This window comes from Perca fluviatilis, chromosome 9 (assembly GCF_010015445.1).
Source record: "Perca fluviatilis chromosome 9, GENO_Pfluv_1.0, whole genome shotgun sequence".
Lineage (NCBI taxonomy): Eukaryota > Metazoa > Chordata > Actinopteri > Perciformes > Percidae > Perca > Perca fluviatilis.
The window spans coordinates 11651224-11664213 of record NC_053120.1 but is presented as its reverse complement, the minus strand read 5'-3'; the positions used below and the strand labels follow the sequence as shown (position 1 = coordinate 11664213).

Genomic DNA, 12990 nt, shown 5'->3' with positions numbered 1-12990 from the left:
TCAGTGGCATCAGCCATAGGTTGCAAGTACTTTGACTGTTGCATCTCTTCTAGTTTACATTAATATGAGCAAATTAAAGTGAAAAGCAGTGATTAAGACTAAAATTATTAAAGGGAATTACTTCTCAATATCCGTTACCAAGTATATAACCAATCACAAACAATGATTTGCAGATAAAAAGAAGTAGACAAGATTAGACCTTGGAGAAAACAGCTGGACTGTGCCAAAGGGGGCTGCAACATAATATCAGAAAGATGTCCGGCATACATTGTTATCTGTTGGTGAAAAAAAGAGTTAAAACTTTCATCTGGGTTTTACGAGCACATCAGCAAACCCCTTTTTTCATTCTCCAGGTGTTGCTGGCAACTTCAAGATGGACTGTGGGTTAATTATCTGAAATGTAAACAGGATTTTAACAATCAAGTTTCAAAATGCTCAGCTTCACCCGATGTGCCTTCCTAGGAGAGCACACGCAGGTGAAGACATAAAACCTATGAGGAGATATTTTCTAATGACTTTGGCCAGCTAATTTCGGATTAATTTGAGGAAAAAGTCCCTAAATTAACATAAATCTCTTTCTCTCTTAATTGTAGAACAGTTAAAAAAGAGAGAGAGAGAGAGAGAGAGAGAGAGAGAGAGAGAGAGAGAGAGAGAGAAAACATCTGCCCACTATTTGCTAATACTGAGTAAACCACCCACTGATTTCACAGATGTGTCCTCACGTGAGCTAAGTCAGTGGAAATTATTAAGACATTCAAGATATTATGAACGGTTAGATTAAACAGAGACATGGAGAGGTGTGGCTTTTCACCTCCATGGGGAATTTCTCACATCATGGTCAGGCTCTGTGGAGATTGGAGAGAAAAAAGTAAGCCAAAGAAAGAGCCAATTATACCAGCTATAGGACAGTATCCGTCCTGCAGGATGCATCGTCTTTGTTTCTCAAAGTATTGCATCCCTGAGACAGCCGGAAGCCAAGAATATGATTAGAAAAACAACATTCGTTCATCAGAAAATCGTCAGCTGATATGGGGGGAAATGGAGTCTCAGGGTGTCCCAGGATATGGGACTCGTAAGAGGAAAAAACACTGAAAACAAGGAAATAACCTCTTACCATTCCTTAAAATTGTAAAATAAATTAATAAAATGTAACTTTGCTGTGCAAATTTAACAGGTTCAACATTCTTTCTCTTCCTTAAAGCCTAAAACTGTAACCCCTTATTTCAGTGGATTATTTTCTGTCAAAAGAATATTTGTGTTTATCACCTGCCAGGCTTTGGCTTGCTCAGAGAACTCAACTTGACACAGTTTCATTAGTTGCCAATAAACATATGATCAGTTTAAAAACTCCACTGGGAATAAATAGAAGTTGTAATCACATGAAATATATCAAATCATACTAATCCCCCTGATAGTGCTAATGGCAGTACTACTATAACACTGCCACTGCTGGTGCTCCTGCTACTACATTTACTAAGGAAGACAGCACAATGGTCTTAAGATAAAGCCAAAAAAGAAAATGTAAAAGAATCAATCACAACGACGAACATGTGACATTTTTACTTTCAGGATCTATTCGGACTGCACCTTCAGCAAATCTCTGTGCAGATCTGACCTCCAGCTCACCTAAAACTGCAAAACATCTAATGTTAAGCATATATATTGTTATTATTGAGCATGGAGAGGAGGTAGATGAAGAGAAAGGTGGAATGGAGAGAACTATGGTGAGCAGTATATTGTAGATTTATGTTTACTTGTCTAAACTGCGCCTTTTATATGCAACATATGCAAATATGGCAAAGACTGGCACCTCTAAGTCTAGCAGACTTTAGAAAACCCAAGAAAACCGCTCTAAATCATCAGAAGAAGTGATGTGACCGAGAAGAGGTGATGGACCCTCCTTAGTGTTTTGAAGTAATTGGAACAAACAGAGAATCTTCACTTGATGAACACCTTCAAGTGAATATGTGATTATGTATTTGTTATGAAAGCTCATGCTCCTACAGTTTTATTGAGTTGCAAACCAGAGTGGACAGTGATCCAGGCCATTGCAGAGTTGTCAGTCGCGCTCAGTTCCTCACTACTTTTTTTTTTTTTTTGGGGGGGGGGGGTGTGTCATTGTCTCATTGGTGTGACTGTACTGCACTCTAGTGGTCAATACATGTTAATGACTTTGCTCACTTCAGTTTCCTTCAAAAACTTCAAACATCCTGCTCTTCTTTTATGGTGTAGTGCCGACACACTACCTGATTATGGTGCCAAAATGAAAAAATACTGGTTTGCTAAGCCCACTATTTTCTGGCAGTAATAATTAATTAATTAATTAATTAATTAATTATTTAATTAAATAACCATTTATGTAGGCCTATGCCCATTTGAACTGATTCTAGAAGCACACTTAGCTCTGATAACATTATAAAAGATGTCTGTATTAATCAGTTGATATAACTGATTGTTGATTGTTTTGTTGTAGTGTTGTAACTTCAAAACACACTCAGGAGGAAGAGGAATACGATCAGTAAGGTAATTTTTTGTTGCCAGATTTTGATCACTTAATTGTACTTTAAAGCCCTGCAGCTGTTTACGGTGACTGTTGAAGGATTTCCCTAATGATCCTCCTTCCTGGTCGTTCATCTTGTGATCGCCTGATAGGCAAGACAGCTTATATCCTCTGTTTCTTACATAGTCTCACGTGGTAGCTACAAAGTGTAGGATATGTAAAGTATTTGAAAATGTTTATATTCATCAGAATATGAAACTTTCAACAAGATTAAATTCGATTTTTACTTGCATGATGGTGTGGACTCTTGTAAACAATGTTTATTATGTTGACTTTTTCTCTTTTTCTATTTCACAATACATTTTATGTGATTTAACACAAAAAGTAATGTAAAGAATGACGTTATTGCCCTTTGATGATTTTTTGTGAGGACTCTTGTTGTGTTTATTTTGATATTTTTCGTGCAGGTACCTGCAGGTTTTGGAAATATGCCTGAATATCAATGCTCTACATAATTTGTTTTGTGGATTCCTTTATATAGAAATCAACATCCATATGCTAAAGATTGCTCTGGTATGACATACTATGTATTATCATGGTTACTATAGATGGGTTGTATTGAAGTTTAAGCTCTATCTATAGTAATGGATATGTGATTGACTGTTATGTACTTCTCTGATTTCATGTGGAAGTTGTTGATTGGTGCACAAAAAACAATCACCTCCTACAAAAGATGGCTTCTCAGGATGTAACACCATTTGCCTGAAGATGGTCTAGTACCAAAAAGTTGCCTACTATTAAACCTTATATGCTTTTTGCAAGTTAGACAGCGTGTGGGAGTTTGCTTCGCAACAATAATATTAAAAACATGTGTGTATAACCACAATTAGTGTCATTATCTGGATTTTGCTGCAACCTAAAAGGAAAAATAACAAATTTAAGCTTTTTCATTTAAGATATCAACGCATTACAGCTTTAAATGTCTGGATATCTTTATCTTTGATATTGAGTGTGTGTTTAACTGCTTATTAATCTGACCATGTATCACATGCTCACAGTGAAGATCAGAAGTAACAATAGCCTATAGTCAAATGTTTCTATAAGAATGATTACATCGTCCATAACCAGAGATAAACATCTGGAGAGAATTACTTAATCAAGTAATTAATCAAGGTGCATTTGTGGGGCCTCTATAAAATTCTGTCCAACAGTTAATGAGTCAGACAGAGATTCCAGTCTATAATATCAGAATGTGTAACCCCAATCTCTCCCAAAACGATTACTGGGTTATGCAACGATCAAGGCCATGAAAGTGTAATTTCATTTCTTTTTAACATCAGTTCAAACTTAAAATAAATGCAAACGTTTAACAATGAAATCTGGAGGCTATTTTGGGCTACAACTGAAGCATGGCTGCAGGCCAAGTCTCATTACCAAGTTTTTTTGTAATATCTCTATATAGCCTGATCATTTATTTATTTATTTATATCTTTTATTTTAAACATGTAAATAAAATAAAACATCCGAAAAAAATAGTAATATAAAAAAACTGTTAAAAAATAAAACTCCATAATTTTCAGTACTTAAAGACCTCTATTTACACATTCAAAAAGAAGTAGGAAGAAGTAAAACTTATGTAGTCCTACCCCTTTATACCCTTTCTTTCCTATTAAATGAATTAGCTACAAAACACTAAGTCAACAGATATAATAAATCTGTAGCAATGAAAATATATATTCAGAAATTATATTCACATTCATATATTTACCCATACACCACAATAATTATACACATACTACAAATTGTTCAATCTAAGCCCAGGTTATTAATTAATTGCACTGTGTTTATCTGTACCTCTGGAATATAATTTCTTTCAACATCTTTTTGAATTGGAATATGTTTGGACATTGCTTTAATTCATTACTTATTCCACAATTTCGTGCCACTGACAGATAAACAGAAACTTTTCCTTGTAGTGCAAAAACTGGGAGTCGTAAAATTTGACTTTCCCCTTAAGTCGTAGCCCCCCTCTCTTTCAGAAAATCTTTTCTGTATGTTGCCAGGCAATAAATTGTTTCTCGCCTTGAACATAATTACAGCTTTTTGAAATTCAACTAGGTCAAGTAATTTTAATACTTTAGACTGTGAAAATAGTGAATTGGTGTGTTCCAAATATCCAGTGTTATGAATTATTCTTATTGCTCTTTTTTGAAGTATAATTAACGATTTCAATGAATTGTGATATAAATTTGCAATTTTAATATAATTGACACTGACCAGAATCCGTTTTATTACTAAGTAAGTTTGCAAATACAAGGAATTTGTCTTGGTAATTTGGTGCATATAATAAACACAGTGAAAAAGTCAAGAGATAGCCTATAAAATATTTTTTTTAAGTTAAGAAAATGTGAAAAAAAAATATAACAAACAGACCAAGTGGCTGTTTGCAAAAAAAATTTTTACAATGCAAATTACATGACAATGACATGTGTTTATTCTAACCGTTGCCGGTTACATGTTGTCAAAATTACATGAAGTCCAATGCCCGCAGTAGCCTACAGTGTTGTTTTGTTTTTGTCTGCTCCTTTAATAAAAACGTTGCGACAGTCGTCACGACACTGTCTAAAAGCTTTACGACTATTTTGGAGGTTGATTCAAAATGGAGTAGAGCTTACAGGTACAAATCAAACACTATAGCTTTATCCTCGTCTTTTTACATTGTTTTTACATTAACAGGTTGTTATTTAATAGAAAGTCAGTAACTCCTGCAAAATGACAGAAGAAAAGAAGTCGGGCCTGGGCTTCTTTTCGAGCTACGACGATTTGAGCGACAGCAGCGATGGTAGCGACTCCGACCAGGACGAAGATAGTCGAAAGAAGAAACAGGGGACAGACGGTCCGGGAAACGGGGCTCAGTCCTCCCAACAAGGGACCAAACGAGCCGCCGGTGGAGCACCGTTACCCAAACCTCACGAGCTCTTCGGCTCCGTGTCCAAGCCCGCTTTTCTCTACAACCCGCTGAATAAGCAGATAGACTGGGAGAGTCTCACGGTCAAAGCTCCGGAAGAGGTACAAATACAACTTGGATAGAGATAGCTATACGTTAGATAGTTAACGTTAACCTGTGTTTCTATGTTAACATTACACCTTAGTTGATTATGTAATAGCTACCTAATTTCAGGCAGAGCTGATTATATTTTAAGGATATTCACGCTTGTACACGTAAAACGTAAAGGTCCCATATTGAGATTTACATCATGTCTTTGTTTATTATTATTTTAAAGCAGGTTGAGGTGCTATAAATACCTTGAAAGTATCAACAACGCTCAATCCAAAAAGAAATGCTCACAGTCCGTATTCACAAACTGTGAATCGATTATCATAACTGACCAGGGCTGAGCGATATGGACAAAATCAAATATCACGATATTTTTGACCAAATCCCTCGATATCGATACCGCAACGATATTGTAGTGTTGACTATTGGTGCTTTCACAAAATATATACACAATGAGATAGGTAAAGGCAAATAATTACAGTCTGGTAAGTTCAGAAAAGTAGATTTAGGCTACTGTAATGCAGCCTTTAAAACCAGTAAAAGACAACACTTAAGCCATATTACGATATGACGATATCCCAAATCTAAGACAACATCTAGTCTCATATAAGGCTGAGCAATTTTATCGATTCTGCGATATAAATCGATATTTTCTCCCCCAAGAAAGTATCGATTTTAAGCCGCGAGTATCGATACATAAGTCCCATTCAAATCCCCCGTGTTTACCCCCGTTCACGTTGCAGGAAGAGCGATTTGGTCAGCCAGCCGCTAGTGTCGTTGTAGAGCAGCCAACGTCAACTGGCGGCCCGCCGCCAAAGCTTTTAGTATGGCCCGCAGAATAATCATGAATTCACAAAATGTAAAGAGGAAAAAATGCGTTCTGTTATTTATCATTTCAAGCATTTAGAGCAAAAACCCAGCCCCCTGTATTTACATCTCTATTCACATGCCGGGATTCTGTACAGCGATGCCCGAGCTCCACACATACAGCTGAGCCGAGATGTGTGTGCGTTAAAACACGCAGCACCTGACTGGGAACGATACAGAGTTACCAACGGCCGCTGGGGCAGATGAACTCACGCTAGTCTCTTTTCTATAAATAGGCTAAAATTAAACCTTCGTGAGTAGAAAGTGAATGACGCGATCGTTATGTTCGAGTGATGATGATGATGATGATGATGCTGGTTGTATTATTTTGCAACAACATCGTTTCATTGCAAATGACGCATACATGACGAGTGCATAGCCTGCTTATCAGTCCATTCATCATTAAAGCTGGGCTTTTGGCTTTTCCACCTCAACTTTTTGCTTCAGCCTCTTTGACAGTGACACGTTTACCTGACAACAGCCTTTCTTTCTGCAAGCATTTTCCACCAATCAGGATGCTGCATACTACAATAATGTTTCCATAATCACAGACTTTAACCATCACTCCTCCGTGAACTGCCTCCTAATCTGAGATCTTTTTCTAGTTAAAGAGCCGTTTATCATTATGGAGTTTCCATGTTTTTTAGGAGTTTGCTCACACTAATACATGTAAAAAAAAATAAAAATGAAGCATTAATTCAGTAAGAACGTGAAAATTTCGAACAAGAATAGGCATATTAGCTATAAATTAATTTTATTTTCTTTATTTGAAAGTCCGGCCGCCAGAGTGCTTAGAAAAATTCTGAAAAAAATGTAGTTGATGATCCCTGCTGTAGACTCTCTGTCCAGTTTCAATTACACATATATTGTGTAATTGATGTTTTCAGTTCAATTAATTAAATCCAAGTAAATGGAACACTCATAAGATGTCACCAAAATCACTCTGTCCCCTTTAAATCTTTCAGAAAATGATGTAAGTGTATCGAATTATATCGAATCGTATCAAATTGTATCGTTGGCTGAATATCGTGATATATATCGTATCGTGAGCTGAATGTCGTATCATGAGATTAGTGTATCACTACAGCCCTAGCCTCATATCACGATATCGATATAATATTGATATATTGCCCAGCTCTATAACTAACTGATTTATCAACTAATTGTTTCAGCAGTGTTTGACAGACTAGCACAGTCAGCACATTGTTTCCATCCATGCTCTTTGTTATTAAAGTGATGGTTCGGAGTAATTCACCCTAGGGTCCTTTGCACCATGACCTCGAGCCAAACACCCCCCCAGAAGCTTTTTTCACCTGGGTCGAACATTGGGAGAGTTAGCTAGAGTAGCGTTATCAGCTGAATAGCTTAGCGCAGGGGCTAATGGACCCACGTTTGTAGAGTTACCCCACTAATAATGCCCGAAATGATACCAAACGTCTACAAGTAGTACAAATAGGTTATGCTCTCATAAAGCGATGGATTGGAAAGTTTGTAAGTACACCAGAAGTTTATGTAAATAACACTTGCCTGCTGGCTGCTCTCTGCTGTTGTTGTTGTTGCTGCTGTAAGACGAGTGCTTGAGGCCGTCTACAAATTACAACAACCGAAAGAGAGAGATGCAACAAAAATATTTTTTAATTTAACTTTTTTTTAAAGTAAGTGCTGTAGTATAACTAGCAGGAGACAAGTAATAATTGAGGTAGGTTTGGAGACATTACCTTATTTAATCATTAAATTAATAAATATTTTTGTTGTATCTCTTTTCGGTTAGTAATTTGGCGACGGCCGGCCCTAAGCACTCGTCTAACTGCAGGTAGCAGCAGCAGCAGCAACAGAGAGCTGAAGAGAGCAGGCAAGTGTTCATAAACTTCTGGTGTACTTACAAACTTTCCAATCCATCGTTTATGAGAGCATAACCTATTTGTACTACTTGTAGACGTTTGGTATCATTTCGGGCATTATTAGTGGGGTAACTTACAAGATACAAACGTGGGTCCATTAGCCCCTGCGCTAAGCTATTCAGCTGATAACGCTACTCTAGCTAACTCTCCCAATGTTCGACCCAGGTGAAAAAAGCTTCTGGGTGCGTGTTTGGCTCGAGGTCATGGTGCAAAGGACCCTAGGGTGAATTACTCCGAACCATCACTTTAATAGGCTACTTTTATACTCCTTATGTAGGGGAAGGAGTTGAAGCATTTATGTAAACTCTGCAATTTTTCCTAAGACTACAGAGGTTACAGCTCATTTGTGGGAGGCTTTAGGTGTTTTCTGAACTTTTCCTTTGTTACTTTCTCTGAGCCAGTTTTCCACATCCTGCTTTTCTCTGTTACTTGAAGCCTGCCAGAGAGTTTAAGCCATGGAAGACAAATGCTGTACCCCCTCCTGAGAGCTACACCACGGAGCCAGAGAAGAAGAAGGGGGCTCCCCCAGGCATGGACATGGCAATAAAGTGGTCCAATGTGTATGAGGACAATGGGGAAGATGCACCACAGCCTTTCTCTGGCAATGCCCGGTTCTTACCCGCAGAGGAGGAACTCTCTGAATCAGGTTAGTCCAGTGGGGCATACTCTCTTGTGAGTAGGGCTGCACGATTATGGCCAAAATGATAATCACGATTATTTTGATCAATATTGAGATCACGATTAATTATCACGATTATTTGTTGATTTTAGCCAAAACAAATTTTATTGTCACATAATTATATAATTATAACTGCTTTTACATCCATATTGTGCTACATTCCTACTAATACATCCATATTGTGCTACATTCCTCCTTTATTGAAGGATACTGTGAAGGAGTATGCCACTTCAGCTGTTGTGCGACCGCTTTCCACACATGCATGTTTGCCTTGAAAGATACAGGCAACACAATTTTCTGTTCACGTTTACGGCGCATATGGTGCCCGGGATCTACCGGACGAAATAGCTACGCGGATTTCTATGGCTCATTTCACTGCCACTTACATGTCTGCGTTGCGCTCTGATGCTCCGAAACCCACGTTAGAGGCAACATAAACATCGCTGAATGTCACGCTAGTAAACACTAATAACACGTTACACAGCAGGTAACGTTAGCCTACCGTTAGCCACAGTAGTAACTGGATTAAACACGGCTAAAATGCTGACTGCTAAACAGTGTAGCGTGTCTGTATTTCACTGTAGGATTCCAACAGCGGGACGTCCAACAGTCTGCTGCTAAAGCTATGAGCTAAAAGACACAAACTAGCACTGGTCACTGCTGTTGTCTGAAAAACAACACGGCCGGGACAGAATGTTGCGTTTACTGGTAAACTGGTAAACATTGTGACCGGCTTATGATGACCGACTGCTACCTGTTGTGGAATTTTCCTCACGTTTCTCTGTCCTCTGTGACTGTCTACATATAGAAACTAAGCTGCACGGTGCAGGCAGGGAACAGCTCTGATTGGCTCATGGAGACATGTGATCAGACAGTGGTTTATGGAGCGCTAGATTGGCTTTGCAAAAACTGTTCTATGAAGGGAATGACGCATTTTAAATATCGCTCGATCACGCAAATTTGATCGTGGGAAGCCAAAATCGTGATCGTGATTAAAATTCGATTAATTGCGCAGCCCTACTTGTGAGTATGACATTTTTTTATTAAACGATCACTGCTATAGGCTTTATGCTCCCCAGTCCCCACTATTATCACACCATTTCTATGACAGTATTACACTCAACTGACTTCATCTGTGGTGTAGTTGAGCATGTTTAGAGTGCTTCCCTTAGTTGTAGAATTTATGCTTCTGCGGTACGTACGTAGGTATGTGGAGATAACGACCCTGCGCCGTTGCCTGACGTGCACCTCTCAAAAAATTTAACTACACGTCACTCTGCCGTGGCTTGGTAGCGTTGCATTTCCCCTGACTCATTTCCGGGTTCTCCTTCTCCATGAACAACATGAAATCAAGGAGAGCGTTAACTTTTCCAGTTTTTCACCATGGTCAGAAAGCACAGCGGAGACACTTTTGTTTCTCTCACTACGCCTCTAGAGTCGGCACTCGCTCCGAAGCGAATCGCCGTCACTCTCTCACTCGCTCTACCACACACTCCCCACGCACACATGCCGGCCCTGCTATTCTCTTAAAGAGATGGATGCACACACCAACGCAACAGTATAAACTTCAGGCCACTTACGTAGGCTACGGCGAAAGCTCTGCGTGGAGCCTCCACAGAACCATAAATCAGACTTAACTGTGCCGAATAGTGTACTAATTTAACAGGCTTATTGTCTCGGACATGGTTAAAGCGTGACATGATCTCAGGAAGTCTTTGTTGTGCATTTAAACATATACTACATGAAAGATGTGTATCAAGCAAAACCCACCATACTGCGTGAACAAGGTTTTTTGAGAGGTCTCTGTACGTGCCCGTTGTCAACTAAAGCCTCAAGAAAATCTGTGCACTTGTATTTACGATAAGCGAGTAAACTGAGTGGACATAAACCCAGTGCAGTGTCATTGGTACCCAGAGATGCACAACACAGCCTCAACTGCATCACTCCACCTACTTTGGTGGAAAATGGATGATAGGAGCCACAAAATGTTCAAACAAGCGCAAGCTAAAATACAAAACAAGACTCGCTCCACTTTGCAGCTACAAGAAAATCAAGCCTATAGATATGTTTGTATAGCTCGCTGTTGAGTTATTTAAAATCATTATTTTCCACTCTCCATCCATCCCCCAAAATCCCCAAACCCCCAAACCATTCACCACCACTCTGTGAACAGATGAGGAATCTGATAAGCTAGACCTGTCTGCCAAGAAACGTCGAGTGGAGACCTTCCAGCAGAAGGAGAAGAGGAAGAGGGACATGGGACAAGCGACCTCTGACAAGAATTTCGTAGAGGAGGAGAAAAGGATCCTCAGGCAAAATGTTGATTGAGGCCTAAACTCTCCTGCAACAATGAATCTGTTTCTAATTTAAATATTTTTTTATCTCAGCTGAGACCGCTCACAGACTTTAGCACAACGGTCAAGTAGGTGGTATAGTGCAAACCTCATTTGACCTATATGTTGACGTCATTTGCAATATTATAGCATTTGTTTTGTTTCCAAAGGACTATCAGCACACTTTAAAAAGAAGTATAGTATATGACAGTCCCACTGTAAAAAATGTTCCATTTAAGAACTTAGATTCTGGTAAATCTCTGCAGACTATTTTCCCAAAAGGAAAATTCAGGTGTTTTACAGTCTGGATCGTGTTTTCATAGTTTTGTTCATCATCCCTTATCGTTTTTACCCACCAACTCTTTTCAAAGTACACAGGGATGAGGGATATCACAGCTTTACAACGTGTACTGGGCATTACCAAACTAGTGATTAGACAGGTTTGGTCCTAGTTTGGCATCAACTTCACTTTACTTCCGAATATGTAGTCTAGACAACAAGGTGAAATGAGACTTGTCTAAACTTGCCTGATTGCTCTTGTTTGAGTTCCTGTGTCCCTGGACCTTTGCAAAGGAGTTGGTGATTACAATGTTATCATAACCAATCAGGATAAAGGCCAAATTATTTGGCTGGCTGTGACATTTTGAATATACACGAATATTAATGTGGTTAGTTGGCTTTGCCTCCTATTTGCTTTAATTTAAAAAGCTAAACTGACAGTGACGTCTGCTGTGGTGGTTTACTTGGTCTGTATTTGTCTTGTATTATACAAAGTCTAATCACCGCTGACATATGGAATATGTGTTGTGTGAATACAGTGACTTTCCTTTTAAAAATGTGATTTAAGATGGCTGTAAATCTGTTAAAATGACATATAAAAAAAAGTTGTTCTTACTGCCTATGGGCACTAGGTGTCACCCTTAAGCCACACTAGAAAACACTCCCTCCATGTTTGTAGTGACATCTGCTGCACTTTGACACTGTGGACATTGGGCACCCAAATTACAACCATGGTCCGTGTATATACTGTTTGTCAGGAGGGGAGTTCAGATCTTCATTTTGGAAGTCTGTCTCATCTCAGTTCTCTTAAGATACTTGATGCATACAGTCTGCTCATTCAGTCTCATGTACCTTGCATGAAACAACACTTTACATCGGTGTGAAATTAAGCTTCTTGCATGTTTAGTATCGGAAGATGTTTGGAACATTGTACTGTTTTATGTACATTTTGTTACTGCCAGCAAATCTGCTCATTTGGTGTAAACTGTTGTACATGGATAATTTTCAAAGTTTGTTTTCAATGTTCATCATAAACCACTTAACCGTAGGCAATAAAATGTATTTTACTGGAGAATGCTGTTCTGTAAGTGATTTTTGAATGGAGTTTATCAAGAAACAAGTTCAGAAAGTGCTACTGGAAATTCAACATGGGTCACATTCTCTGGGAAGCAAAGCTGAAAAATTTCCTAAATCATCATTGATAGAATCCAGGTAATAGATTCCTTAAATTTCTGTGACCATTGGAGCAAATATAATGGGTTTCCAAGCGTTGAGAAAAAAGAAAGGTTTTCCATTTTGCAACAGTTTAGTGATCAGAGGAATTCCAGGCCTATCTGTCATTGTGGGTTGACATGAAATAGTGGTAAATATGC

At 38.6% G+C, this 12990-nt stretch overlaps 1 protein-coding gene across 1 annotated transcript; it reads left to right on the top strand.

The window, feature by feature from the left end:
* Nucleotides 1–5123: 5123 nt before the first annotated feature.
* Nucleotides 5124–12692, top strand: c9h1orf52 (chromosome 9 C1orf52 homolog). The gene is made up of 3 exons (XM_039812193.1): nt 5124–5569; nt 8762–8972; nt 11179–12692. The coding sequence occupies exons 1-3, from the start codon at nt 5273–5275 to the stop codon at nt 11331–11333; spliced, it is 663 nt and encodes a 220-aa protein (XP_039668127.1). The 5' UTR covers nt 5124–5272; the 3' UTR covers nt 11334–12692.
* The last annotated feature ends 298 nt before the right edge of the window (nt 12693–12990 follow it).